This window comes from Oncorhynchus nerka, linkage group LG18 (assembly GCF_034236695.1).
Source record: "Oncorhynchus nerka isolate Pitt River linkage group LG18, Oner_Uvic_2.0, whole genome shotgun sequence".
Taxonomy (NCBI): Eukaryota; Metazoa; Chordata; class Actinopteri; order Salmoniformes; family Salmonidae; genus Oncorhynchus; species Oncorhynchus nerka.
The window spans coordinates 24,939,895-24,954,850 of NC_088413.1; the positions used below are offsets into that span (position 1 = coordinate 24,939,895).

Here is a 14,956-nt window from a genome sequence, read left to right on the forward strand (position 1 = left end):
CGTAAAGAGCTATGAATTTGGATATATTTCATTGTACTGCAGATGCTATGGATTTATAGTTACAGGGAAACTGGATAGTTCAGAGGAAGCAACACAAGGATGCGCTCCTATCATTTAAATATAGTTGATTAGATTAGAATCTGGTTGTGTTTTCCTTTCTTACATTTTCCCCTGAGCCATATGTGAACCCAATTCAGCTAAATGTAATCCTATTGATAAGCTTGAAATGTTTTCCTATTTAATTTGCATAAGTTAACCATTGTGATTAATGATATTTACTATCTTCTGCTTTTTATGAATAAACAGGCATCGGTAAAAACAACCACAACAAAAGATTTCGATGCTCTGCATAGGCCCTTTGATTTTTCATTTGTTTTCCATGAATGAAGACTGTAGTGGAAGAATGAGAGAAGGTGATGTACTCGCGACTGGTGACTGGCTGGTGTGTGAGGCCCAGCATGATGACTCAATCACGATTTATTGCATTGTCTGGATGGAAGACCATCTGTGGCCTTTTACAAGGTTCAAACATACCTTTAATTCAATTTAAGGGGCTTTATTGTCATGGGAAACATATGTTTACATTGCCAATGCAAGTGAAATAGATAATTAACACAAGTGAAATAAACAATCAAAAGTTAACAGTAAACATTACACTCACAAAAGTTCCAGAAGAATAAAGACATTTCAAATATCATATTATGTCTATATACAGTGTTGTAATGATGTGCAAATAGTTCAAGTACAAAAGGGAAAAGAAATAAACATAAATATAGGTTGTATTTACATTGGTGTTTGTTCTTCACTGGTTGCCCTTTTCTTGTGGCAACAGGTCACAAATCTTGCTGCTGTAATGGCACACTGTGGTATTTCACCCAGTAGATAAGAGTGTGGCGATCTTTAAGAAGAGACGTTCTCATTGAAGTCCTTGGGTCACTGATGGCAGGAGAGGTGTGAAGACAGATGAAAAGGTGAATCAACTAAATTAATGTTACTGTGTGAATGAAATTGTCATGTTTGAATTTTTCAAGAATTCACAGAGCTACGAATTGGTATATATTTTCTTTGAACTGTAAGTGCTGTGGATTTATTGTTACAGGGAGTGTTATTTTGTTGGTCGGGCAGCGGATAGTTCAAAAAGGGAGCAACACAAGGATGCGCCCCTCTCATTTACATTGAGTTGATTAGATTTGAATCTGGCTGTGTTTTCCTGTCTTGTTTTAACTAGCAAAGAAATGTTGATTCAGGTTGGGTGTGAGTTTCTGCTTGAATTTGGTTAAAAGGACAGTGTTCCTACTTTGAGAACTTGCTACTGTGTATCAGACACACATTGTGTTTTCTCATAGAGACTATTCTGAACTGAAGACACGTGTTACCATGTTGTTTAAGCCTATTGGTGATAGTCAAATACTCTGTGTTATTCTGTAATGTTTCATGTACACTAATTGTTTGAGTGTCAATTATTTCATCCTATTAGTTAAATAGAGTAAATGCAATCCTTGTTTTACAGAGTAATTATTTGATTGACTAAATGTTTATAATTTAGAAGGTTTATTGGTAGTTGTTATTTACACTATACACATACAGTACTGTAGCATATTGTTGGGTACCACCTTGGCATCTCTGACCTGCTTGCCTCAATGAATTAATGCTAGAACAGTGGTCGCCAGGATGAGCTATTTGTATCTAGTCTCTTAATAATTGCATAACAGTGCAAGTTAGACATGTTAATTATCGTCGTACTGTCATTGATGCAATGATTCACTATCTTGTTAGATCCTTCAGAGAAGCACAGGGCCTGTTGCATTCATTTTTACAGAAAACCACAAACCACCACTGCAATATTGGCCTACACTCAGAAAAAAAAGGTGCTATCTACAACCTAAAAGGATCATGATAACATGCAACATAGCACCACCTTTGAAGGTTTTCGTCAACCTCTGCTCAGACTAAATAGCAGTGTTCCAAGAACCTCCACCAGAGGTGACTGTAGTATCCTCAAACGGACAAAAAGGAGACACAAGAGGGCACCCCATGCACATTTTAGATCCCAAAGTGTCTTTATTTTCATACTGTATGATCTCTCTCATCACTATCTCCTTTGCCATATTCTCATGTCTTTTCTTGGAACTCCATCCATACACACACACACACACACACACACACAACTGTACCGTCTTGTTTACATTTCTCACATTTTAGGTGTCCAGCTGAGGCTTTGGATGGATCATGTTGCAATGAGATGGGCACAGAGGTATGTATGTAAAGTCCTTTTCAGTGTGGTGGCAAATTAGTTGAGCAGGAGAAGAGGATGTGGTTGCTTGTGGAGGGAGAGCAGTGTGGGTGGTGGGTAGAACAGCTGCAGTGACCCTGATTGGTTTCTCTGGCTCATCACTTCTTGACTAAAAGAAAGATCGACTTAGAAATGAGTTTGACATTGCCATAGTTCAACAGCTGAAAAGCCTTCATTAACATACTCCCAGAGATAACAAGACATTCAGTATTCACTGAATGAAGTAGCCTACCCATCCCCATTTACAATTTCATTCATCAATGAAATAAGTTATACTATAACACATTCAATTACATAATTTTTTTGTAGACTATAGGCTACTCCTGTATCTACCTTGTACAAAACCATAATCATTGAATGAAGTAGCATAGTCATCCACATTTACAATGTAATTTATCAATTAGATAAATAATACTAACACATCAAATTACATTATTATTGTACACTAGCCTACTCGACACAGTAAATAATATTGCCTATGTGCTTTCAACTCGTTATCAACAAAAATAAATTATTTTCAAATAAACCAAATTTGCCTTATTCACACAGTAGGCCTAAATATTTGCCAACAATATCACAACTTAAATATAGCCTTACTTACAATCGGATCAAAGACATCTTGGTAATTATTTTCATCATCTCTAAGGAAACTATCTAGGGTATACACTCTGGAAAATCACTTCTGCCACTTGTAAAAAAACAAGCAAATGAATGTCTGTGTCGCCACCGAGCTCTCAAATACCGTGCCCGTTCTCACTTTATGAACAGTCACTGCTATCTGGATTCCTTGGGATGTCCCTACCCTGAACCCTAAACTATAACTATAACACTAAACTGAACCATTTTACTTTTATACTTGATTGAGGGAGGGACATCCCAAGGAATCCGAATAGCACGGACCCTCTGGGAAAGCCTATTAACTCCTCTATTCGATTGAAAGCCATGGACTCAACTCCTATTGGTTGTTTGATGCTGGGAACTGGTAACATCTACAAGTCTCTGCTAGGTAAAGCCCCGCCTTATCTCAGCTCACTGGTCACCATAGCAGCACCCACCAGTAGCATGGGCTCCAGCAGGTAGATCTCACTGGTCACCCCCAAAGCCAATTCTTCCTTTGCCTGCCTCTCCTTCCAGTTCTCTGCTGCCAATGACTGGAACGAACTGCAAAAATCTCTGAAGCTGGAGACTCTTACCTCCCTCATTAGCTTTAAGCACAAATCACTGCACCTGTACATAGCTCAACTGTAAATAGCCCATCCAATCTACCTCATCCCCACACTGTATTTATTTATTTATCTTGCTCCTTTGTACCCCAGTATCTCAACTTGCACATTCATCTTCTGCACATCCTACCATTCCAGTGTTTAATTACCATATTGTAATTAATTTGTCTCTCTTATCCTACCTCATTTGCACATGCTATATATAGATTTTTCTACTGTATTATTGATTGTATGTTTGTTTATTCCATGTGTAACTCTGTGTTGTTGTATGTGTCAAACTGCTTTGCATTATTTTGGCCAGGTCACAGTTGCAAATGAGAACTTGTTCTCAACTAGCCTACCTGGTTAAATAAAGGGGAAATAAAAAATAAATAAAAAAACACAGTCTGTGATTGGCTAACAACATTTAGATCTGTATACAGCGAGATAAGATAACATACCATCGCATGAGGTGTTGAGGCAAAGGCAGATTACCTATAGATTGGACGTAATTTTTTCTAGGCCATTATTGATAACAAGGTGGCTATATCGGAATGTCGGCTCGCACAGGGAAAACTGTACATTTCTAACAGTCATGGTTGAGATTGAATCAATATAAATATAAACTATGCACCCTATGACTTTCATTAACACGCAGGCGTCATGCAGAGGTTGGTATCTGGTCATGTCAGTCAGACGTTCAATAGCAGTCAACAGCCAAACAGTGGTACGGGTGCCTAGGCTTAATTCTGGCACACATCACCCCCCATATCTGTCAATGCAGCTTTTGAATCAACATGTTGAAATGTACCTTACTTAAATCTGGCTTACTGTGAGGTCAATAACTCTGAACAACATCATCATGGGCTAACAAAATGTGCAATAGCAAGCTAACAAAGTTTTACACCGGGTCTCCTTCTAATCTTTGCACCACAGATAGAAAAATGAGACAGATATTTCACTGGATTTTTAAATGTGAAGAATCCGCTTGGCGTTTTTACTCTATCAAATATGGTAGTGAGAGGAAGCCCACTGGCGAGCATTGGGAGAAGAAGGAACAAGATGGATTTTGGCCTACATTCTGCACATTATTTCATCGATGAAACATTTTATCTCAATACAGTTTTCTGTTTCCAAAATTAGAGTATGTTATGAACCGAGTGGACTAGGGTTTGTAGACTTGAACCTTTCCAAAGATTTTAAAAATCGCGTTGTTTAGGAGTGCAAAGGCGAATTGAGTTATTGGACACGCGCACTTTAGAGTAGTTGTTCCCTAACGGAAATATGCAGATGATGTTAGAACGCGCTAATAGGATCTCGCTAGCTCGTGCTTGGCCCCCTCATTGCTTGTTCTGCCCACTATGGGTCATTTGGTACCATTGGAAACGGCAGGCTGTGGTCTATCTTGGTTAAGTTAGACAAATCTTTGTTTGAGCTCTCTCCCTCGGAGAAGGAACAGTCGCCAGCGCGCCGAAGTATACTTTTTACGTACGACTCCAAAATGACTTTGGCTAACCACTTTGACTCCGCCTCCTAAAGTGCCACCGTACACATAGCTGCTGGTTGTAGGCAACACTAAAAAGGCAGGGCTGGCCAGGACTCATGTTTGGAGTATTCATTGCAGCAGGTCAAAAGACTTTGGGCTGAGATAAAATCAAAGCCCGGGTTTGGTGACGTCATTGGTTTAGACATAATTATGACTTTATGAATGTGGTTACTAGTGACGACCCTCGGAGGCTCGAACCCTCGTTCTGTTCTGCTGATTGGCCAAAGAATGATAAACGAAATTAATGAAAGCCAATTATACTTTATCGATCAGATAGCTGAGCGTTCCTCAGATAAGATCATTGGGGCCAATCAACGCAAACTGTTTACATTTTCATTATTGGGGTTCAGTCAATTATGCAGTGCATACGATCTGGAAAATCAGTGATCATTGATAACTACTGCAAATCGGATTTAATGCCTTCTGATATTTTACTAAAAGTAGCTCACACACAGGCACATGCGCGCGCACACGTACACAGGTAGTGCCCTGTACAGTCTTCCTAGGTGGACCACACACTTTAGTCATTCATCAGTCAGTCATCATGTTCTGCTGGGGAGACGGTTCGAGTGGACAGTTTGGTCTAACCTTTGAGAATGTGTCTCTTCCGATAGCAGGGAATATATTCTCTGATAAAGTCACAGAAATTGTTTGTGGGGAACAACACACTTTATTTCTCACCGTAGATGGCAGGATCCTATCATGTGGGCGCAACTCAAAGGGACAACTTGGCAGACAGAGGAACAGAGATTCAAAACTACCAGGTAATATATAATTTAATGATATCTGAATATTTGGGTGCAAGGTTCGCTATGTAGGCTATGTACAGAATAGGTGCAATGATCGCTATGTAGGTTGTTTCAGATTAAAGTGCGGCTAAAATGATGCTTGCGTTATAATCATTTTATTCTTTATCATTATGCTAACATTTTCTTTTCACAATATTGTTCATAATTACAGATTATATTAAAATGTGTAGTAGCCAATATTTAGCCTAGTGAACTTTACCACAACTTTCAGAAATTGGAACACTATCACTCAATAAAACTACAACATCGTTTCAGTTTCGTTTCTCCATCCAAATCAGAAGAACGAAGGTGAACTGTTGCTATGTAATTTACGTCATCCTCAAGATTATGAACTTTCATTTAGTCAATGGTGCCCTGAGGACATAAAATCTAAAACTACAAGAAACGATAACAAGTACATTACATTAGAACATTTATCATCACAGGCATCATGAACAAATGATTAAAGTCGATCAAAACAATTTCACACCTCGGTGAACTCATTTATCATCAGGGTGTTAAACTGCCCTAGTGTCACCAGTGAATCCAAATGTAATGGTATTTAACCCTTTCCAAGACATAGGACTTCCAAATAAAACTGTGTGTTCTACCCGTTTCAGCCCCAGTGGAGGGTCTGGGGGCAGTGGTCTCTGTGGCTTGTGGTCAGGACCACTCTGTAGCTGTGTGCGCATCAGGACAGGTCTACTCCTGGGGGGCAGGGGGTGAGGGACAGCTGGGCATCGCACCTACTACTGTCTCCAAAGTCCCCAGGCCAAGGCAAGGAAACCTCCACTTCAACTTGAAATAGATCTTGATAGTGAAATATCATCTATGATTTACATTGTCAAGTAATGAGAGGCCTCTTGGATTCCACTGATCACGAACAAAGACAATATGTACTAGATGTCTCCTTTTTTTTTCACAGACCAGTTCCAATACCTTCGCCCTTGCCGATAACAGTGATACAGGTTGCTTGTGGAAATTCCCATTCTTTGGCCCTGACTAAAGGTATAACATACTGTACCTACTGATGTCTCTCACACAGACTGCATTCCATCTAAACTATGACAACCACATGCATCAGTTATACTACACTTAGAAAAAAAGGTGCTGTCTTAAACCTAAAAGGGTTATTCAGCAGTTCCCACACGAGAACCCATTGGAGAACCCTTTTTGGTTCCAGGTAGAACCATTTTGAGTTCCATGTCAGAACTTTGTCTCAAAGTTCTACATGGAACCCAAAAGTGTTCTACCTGGAGCCAAAACGGCTTTTCCTATGAGGACAGCTGAATAACTATTTTTTCTAAGAGTGAACATCAAAAGGACAGTGAGATTATATTTATTAGGAAAGAATGTAACTCTGGAATTGTTGTGATGTAATTGTAATGAAATATGTAATTTCCTTGTCTTCTACAGGAGGACAGGTGTTCTCATGGGGTCTGAACAGCCATGGACAGCTGGGCCTGGGCAAGGGAGTCCCTCTGCAGCCCATACCTGCCCTTGTGCGCTCCCTCATAGGGGTCCCAGTGACCCAGGTAGCAGCTGGAGGAACCCACACTCTGGCCCTCACCCTCCCAGGCCTGGTCTACTGCTGTGGGGCGAACAGGGCTGGGCAGCTGGGACTCAACCGTGTGGATGAGAAAGGTACTACGACACTCTCTCTCTTCGTACGCTACTTGTATAAAAAGCTAATCAGGCTTATCCACCAGCATTTTCTCATTTGAACTTGGATTCATTTGTTATAACCACTAAGTTGTTTTACAGATGTATTATATAGAGTGGGAATATTGCATGATGCTTGTATGATGCTTGTTCCCCCTGCCAGGCCGGTTCAACATCTGTTCTGTGCCTGCTCTCAGAGTCTTGGGGGTTTCCTTCATCAGCTGTGGAGAGGCACATTCTGCTGTTCTCACCAAGGTATCATACTATCACTGTGGAGAGGGACACTGTTGTTCTCACCAAGGTATCATACTATTACTGTGGAGAGGCACATTCTGCTGTTCTCACCAAGGTATCATACTATTACTGTGGAGAGGGACACTGTTGTTCTCACCACGGTATCATACTATTACTGTGGAGAGGGACACTGTTGTTCTCACCAAGGTATCATGCTATTACTGTGGAGAGGGACACTGTTGTTCTCACCAAGGTATCATATCATTACTGTATTTTTAATGAAGGCCCCAAGGGAGATGTTGGTGTGAAAGGAGACAAATCCGATAGCTGTTCATTAGTTCATAAAAAGTATTTAATGTCCTAAACAGTGGGCCCACTGGGAGATAGTTCTGCACACAAAGTCGGCATTCTCTCGAAGATACAATTCATCACATATAAATAAAGCCAGTTATATGAAATGACCTTGAACAGAGGTGAAAAACAAATGATCAAGTGTCTGGATACACAACGAACCATACAAGTTGTTATCTGAGTGCATGAATACAGTCTCATACTAAATGAGAAGTTACAGTTTATTACAGAATAGAAAATATGTCCTGATTATGGCTGTTATTACAGATCAAGCCTCAGGGCTACCAGAGTAAAGGTCGACCCTTCAATACTATTATACTGTCTCTTTAAAAAGTGATTAGGGCCCTGACCTGACTAGACCAGGAACAACAGCCTTGACATGTCAACAACTGGTTCTGGTTCTTTGTGGTCTTTAGGGTGGACAGGTGTTCACCTTTGGAGAGGGAAGCCGAGGCCAGCTTGGGCACAACGCATCAGCTAACAAACTCCTACCCAAACTGGTAGAGGGTATGGATGGACTGGCCTCACAGATAGCATGTGGCAGGTAATGACCAACAGCATAATGCTACTTATACACATATATACACATATAATAAACAGATAGGAAAACAATCTTGAACATTCTCAGTCTGACTGTGTTTTTGTCTTACTGTAACTCTGCCAGCCATCACACCCTGGTGCTGGGGTCCTCAGGTCAACTCTGGGCCTTTGGCAGTGGGGTCAAAGGTCAGCTAGGGACTGGCATTACGGAGGGCTGCTTGCGACCCACCTCAGTGCTGCTGAAAAGGGCTTCTGGTGGGGCAGCAACAGTCATACACAACGGTACCAGATACAATGTGTATTCTATTCTCTTCTATTCTATTTTGTATTTGATTCTATTCAATGCTATTATGCAGTTACATACTGACTATGTAGTGTTTGTGTGACTGAGTAAGAACACATTACGAGATTTTATGTCCCTACAACCTCTTCTGTACATTTTCTTTTTTTTTACCAGACATGAAGATATCAGTGGGATGGAATTCAAACTTCATTTACACCACTGAGGTAATGTTTCTGACCTTTTGTACCTCAATAATAGGGAGACTGGAACATTCTAAATGTCTCAAGCAGCTAATTCATGTTTGAGATATTCAGATGTATTATATTGCTTTATCTGCCTTTGTAGAGTTCTGAAAGAGAACAGCCAATCGGGAGGTTAGATAAAGCCAAGCTGCAAAAATGGCTGTCGATGGAGCAAGGAAATGCAGAGGCGCAAAGGTTAATTTATTATTTACATTAAATATTAAAACATACAATCTACCGTAGACAAAGGTTCTTTCTTTTTCCTTTTTTTTCTAGCTAACTAAAAATGACATAAACAAACATTTATTTTACAGTATATTTCTTATAGTATAATTGTACTGAAACATCAAATGTGTCCACATTTGTTCACACAGAGAAATATCCTTGATGTTCTCAACAAGTTCAAGTCTTGTGGCCAGTTTCACCAAAGCCAGGTAAGTCATTTTAAAATGGAAGGTTTGGATAGTTTGAATTGAAAACGGTATGTGTACAGTTAGGACTATGTTGTGTTCTTGCTAATGCTATGCCCTCGGTTTCTTATGACCAGTGAGATTCCACAAGCAGCCGGAGCTTTGACAGTGGACCTAGAGGCTGCTAGCCAGGTTTTCGACCAGCTACTGAACATACCTTGGATTAGGAAATCAGTTAAGATCAACTTACTCTTTAAACCCATATGTTAAATGAATATATATTTAGAACAGAACTAAATGTTACTCTCCTAATTTCTCTGTTATTTTTCCAAATAGGTAAACATTGTGCCACTGGTGGAAAATCTTTGCATTTCAGCAGCTGTCATCAAGTCCCCAGAGATCTTTCTGATACTACCCACAATCTCTCTTCTCCACGAGGACCACAACGTCATCAACATGGTCATGACATTAGCAGTATTTATCAACAACCATCTGAATGAAACGGCTATGAAAACTTTAAGTAAATAACCCCTGACCTTTTCCAATCATCGGCTAATAATCACATTTGGCATCAGTTAAAAATGACTAGAATATTATTGTAATTGAACCATGGCTGACAGTACATAACCAGTGTATACACTGAGAGATAATCCTTTTTTGGCAATATCATGAAATGCAAACATTATTGTAATTTACAATAAGGTCATAATGCACTTCATTTTCTACTGTATTCTAGAAGACTGGTGGTCGTCACTGGAGCCTTCCATCATGACTAAGCACATTCTGATGTGGAAGAATGCCCTGTCATTCCTGCTGAGGAATGGTCTTCTGGTTACCCACAACCCTGGAGTCAAACTCTTGCTACAACTCCTCAAGCAGCTCCACAAAGTCAGTGTCCATGCACCTTGCTTGTCAATCATTTTTATGCTTTGATAATTTTCTATATTTCTGTCAATAGTTGATCATCCTCCAACATAACTCATTAACCGTTCAGTCCTTTATCGTAAATAATTCAGAATTATTGCAGACAAGACATTTGTGATGGAATGTAGAAATGTATCATTATGTTATGTCAAAGGCAAACAAAAGGGCTGGAAGAATCCAGAAAGTTCCAGCCAGTACCTTTTATGTGGAAGAGATCATTGGTAACGTCATTCCTATGGAGGACGTGAAGCTTTGGCGTTTTTGGTCAACAAGGGAGGTAATAAAATAACATATGAACTATCTCTAAATTAGAAAAATTATGAATTGGCCCTCTAAGTTTGTTCTTAAAAGATGAGGGGGAAAAGTCATATGGTGGCTCCCCACTGGGCATCAGCGTACACTTCAGAGCATATGAAAGAAATGAGACCCATAATAAATTGTTGAGATTTACTTGTGTTTTTGTGTGTGTCATTTCTAGGATATGGAGGAGATGCCTGTCATCTTTTGCCGTTTCCCATTTGTGTTGAATCTGATATGCAAGATGGCTGTTTTCAACATTCATGCACATTTTTCAAAGGTAAACTATTATTCCACTTAAAATTAATATGGCTTCATTATAAGATTAGATTGACCCATATTTATGTTTACCTTACATAGTGTTTCCCCAAGCTGGTATATAGTTCTATATACTTAAAAGTATGTTTATATATTGCAGGAGGTTCACAAACTAGCCCACCGGCTGACAGTGATGTGTCCTTCTGGAACGTTCCGAGACAACCCAGAATCTCCCCCTGCTCCAGTCTTCCAGTTGACCTTAAGGCGCCCGTCACTCATCGAAGACACCTTCAGACAACTGGGTGCTGCAGATCATGACTACTTCCAGAGAGAACTTGTGGTAAAATGATATTTTGTCAGTTCAAAAGGGACAATAAAGTACCATTCAAATAATTATCCCTGAGACCGAATGTTACAACTCAACTAATCTTGGCCAAATCAAACCAAATCTCAGCTACTCGATTTAACATTTTAATGTTAGACTGTCACTACCCACTGGACACACACTGGTTGAATCAACGTTGGTTCCAGTGAAACAAACGTGGAATAGACATTGAATTGACGTCTGTGCCCAGTGGTAGAGTCTAGAACTCAACCTAAATGTGGCCTATCTTACTGTATCCCTCAGGTGCGGTTTATGGAGGACATGAAGCTGTCGCTCGTCAACAAAAGGGACTTTTTCCTCCATGTATTTGAAGAGCTGTTGGCACCAGAGTCTGAGATGTTCATGTACAACGACACCAAGACACTGGTCTGGTTCCCTGCCAAGGTAAGAACTAGAATTAGGGAATTACGATGTCATTACTGTATAATAAATCACTGCACTCTCAAGCAAATTAAAATAGTTGAGTAAAACAATCTAAATACATTTAGTCAGTTAATAGCAACAGAAAGAGATTCAACCACTACAACAGTGCCACTATCTACACTGTATCAATCAATATAGAATTATTTACAAGTATAATCACCATCACTCCCTACTCTCCTCCTGATGTACCAAGGTTTTATAGTTGTACACATTCACAGCTAAAAGCTGAATTGCAGTAAACAGACAACATAATACAACAAAGATGATACAAGTTATTTGAAGAAGAATGGTGCCTGTTCATGTTTATTCTTGATCTCTGCCTTGGCTCATGTGCCACCTACCCTTACTACCAGCCCAGAGTGGAGGAGAAGAGCTACTTCCTGTTTGGTGTCTTGTGTGGCATGGCCCTGTACAACCACAACATTGTACACCTGCCCTTCCCTCTGGCCCTGTTCAAGAAGATGGTGGGGGTCAAGCCCTCACTGGAGGACCTGAGAGAGTTTGACCCTGTTGTGGGAGGGTACGTTTGTATTTTAGAATGTACATTTTAGCATTGAATTAGTGTCCCTTAGAAATGGATGAAAATGTTTCAACATGAATTCATTTTCATTGTAATTGAAGGAGTTTGCGGTACCTGTTGGAGGACTACACTGATGATGATGTTGAAGAAAACCTGGACATGACCTTCACCGTATGTATAATATTGAAACTGATTGAGCAATGAAATATCAATAGATACAGTATGTGAATAGTGGTAACTGTTTATTTTCATCAGGTGATCTGGGATGACCAGAAGGTGGAGCTGGATCCCAAAGAAACAGGAAAACCAGTCACAAGTTTTAACAGGTATGGCTACACCAAGATCTGAATTTCATCACTCTGTTGCAGGAGAACTTTCCTGGACATTTTAAAAGTGTAGTATATATTTTATGTTTAAAAAGGCTTCAGACTTGATTTTCCCATACGACAAATGTATCAACTCCTACAAAAATGTTGGTTAATTATAATCCACAATTAATTCACATTTCCTGTTGCTGCAGGATTATTTTCCTGCTCTAGCAACCTGGCTCACATTACGTTCTATTGTCTGTAATGCATAATACAAGGTTGACATTTTAGAAGTTACAACAAGCAGGCTTTCTGGTTGTTCTGTTTTCTGTTAAAAAAAATATTAAAATACAATTCATTATTTTGACAGGAAGCAGTTTGTTGATGCCTACGTGAACCTCGCCTTCAACCAATCAGCGGAGAAGGTGTTTGAAGAGTTCAGGAGAGGCTTCTTCAAGGTGTGTGACAGGGACGTGGTGGAGTTGTTCCAGCCTGAGGAGCTCAGGGGAGTCATGGTGGGGAAAGAGGACTACGACTGGGACACGCTCAAACAGGTCTATATAAAACCATCATTCATTACTCAGTGTGGGGCTGGGTGCTGACTTGAGAAATTAGGGCATAAATCAGTCAGTGTTGATGCATTTATATCAATGGGGATTTCCTTTGATGTCAAGTTATGGGTGCGTATCTCAAGTTAGGACTGGGACTAGGAGATAATGTGCTATACATGGTGCTTTGTGACATACTGTGTGACTTTGAGTGGTGAATCGTTTAAATGGCGTGCAAGTTTAATATTGTTTAATTATTGCTGCCATTTGTTTGGTTTGTATATCCAGAACACTGTGTATGATGGAGAGTATCATGCCAGACATCCCAACATCATCACATTCTGGGAGGCTTTTGAGGAACTGACAGATGACCAAAAGAAAGCTTTCCTCCGTAAGTATGGCACTAAATTGCTCTCGGTTGAGTAAAACTGGAGGAACCATACAGTCTTTCATAATGCTGGTTCAGGGTTTTGTCTGCATATTTGAACTTCCTGTTCTACAAGAGCATTACCACATCATTTTTGTCTGAACACATTTTAGTAATTAGCAGACACGTATCCAGAGTAACTTACTGGAGCAATTAGGGTTAAGTGCCTTAATCAAGGGCACAAAAACATATTTTCACCTACTCTGCTCAAGGATTTTAACCAGGGACCTTTTGGTTGCTGGCCCAATGCTCTTAATCACTAGGCTACCTACCACACAATGACATCCACTATATTTCTTCCCATTCTGTCTACCTTTCACTCTCTCTCCCCTCCTTCTCAGTGTTCCTGACGGGCTGTGATCGCGCTCCCATCCTGGGCATGGACAAGATTCAGATGAAGGTGGCAGTCCTGCAGAACTCTACTGAACTACATTTCCCAGAATCCCTTACCTGCCACTTCCTACTGCTGCTGCCCATCTACCCCTCCAAGGAGATGCTGCTGGCCAGGCTCAAAGAGGCATGTGCCCACAACAGAGGCTTCTGGAAGGAGTAATGGACACTATATATAGGCTACTGCTGTGTTCATCATTTCATTCAATGTGTTTCTTACATGTCAATATATCTCCAGATTTTCCACTATTTTTAAGCTTTTAAATGTTGCCCTTTTCCTTGGGGTTTTCTATTGGAAATGTGAATATTGCAAATCCAGGATATGTAGCCTGCCCTATTATTGAAAAAACATTCCTTGACTTAATGTCTACTAATTCTGAGTGTAATATATAAAAATAACATTATTATTCAGTAATATACATTCAGTAATATACATTCAAGAGCCTACTTATTTATCTATGTTTTCTTTATTTATATAGTGTGGCATTTGATGTAATCCTGAAATAGTGTGGCATTTGATGTAATCCTGTAATAGTGTGGCATTTGATGTAATCCTGTAATAGTGTGGCATTTGATGTAATCCTGTAATAGTGTGGCATTTGATGTAATCCTGTAATAGTGTGGCATTTGATGTAATCCTGTAATAGTGTGGCATTTGATGTAATCCTGTAATAGTGTGGCATTTGATGTAATCCTGTAATAGTGTGGCATTTGATGTAATCCTGTAATAGTGTGGCATTTGATGTAATCCTGTATGTAATCCTGTAATAGTGTGGCATTTGATGTAATCCTGTAATAGTGTGGCATTTGATGTAATCCTGTAATAGTGTGGCATTTGATGTAATCCTGTAATAGTGTGGCATTTGATGTAATCCTGTAATAGTGTGGCATTTGATGTAATCCTGTAATAGTGTGGCATTTGATG

General features: G+C 39.8%; 1 protein-coding gene across 1 annotated transcript; it reads left to right on the forward strand.

Annotated features, from left to right (window-relative positions):
• Positions 1–5,519: 5,519 nt before the first annotated feature.
• On the forward strand, positions 5,520–14,647 carry LOC115118277 (probable E3 ubiquitin-protein ligase HERC6). Its single transcript, XM_065003884.1, has 23 exons — positions 5,520–5,805; positions 6,450–6,606; positions 6,755–6,837; positions 7,246–7,473; positions 7,655–7,746; positions 8,493–8,620; positions 8,741–8,898; positions 9,074–9,123; positions 9,245–9,336; positions 9,516–9,575; positions 9,689–9,785; positions 9,888–10,071; positions 10,288–10,439; positions 10,630–10,752; positions 10,954–11,052; positions 11,191–11,370; positions 11,659–11,799; positions 12,192–12,358; positions 12,460–12,529; positions 12,614–12,684; positions 13,037–13,220; positions 13,503–13,605; positions 13,983–14,647. Exons 1-23 carry the CDS (start codon positions 5,586–5,588, stop codon positions 14,192–14,194), a joined length of 3,051 nt encoding a protein of 1,016 aa, XP_064859956.1. The 5' UTR covers positions 5,520–5,585; the 3' UTR covers positions 14,195–14,647.
• Positions 14,648–14,956: the final 309 nt, after the last annotated feature.

What these genes read in the sequence shown, in the direction of transcription:
- LOC115118277 (XM_065003884.1), top strand. Translation starts at nt 5,586, where the DNA reads ATGTTCTGCTGGGGAGACGGTTCGAGTGGACAGTTTGGTCTAACCTTT. An exon ending in GCCAGTTTCACCAAAGCCAG is followed by an intron (nt 9,576 to 9,688) that starts GTAAGTCATTTT and finishes TCTTATGACCAG; the next exon opens with TGAGATTCCACAAGCAGCCG. An exon ending in ACCTGGACATGACCTTCACC is followed by an intron (nt 12,530 to 12,613) that starts GTATGTATAATA and finishes TATTTTCATCAG; the next exon opens with GTGATCTGGGATGACCAGAA.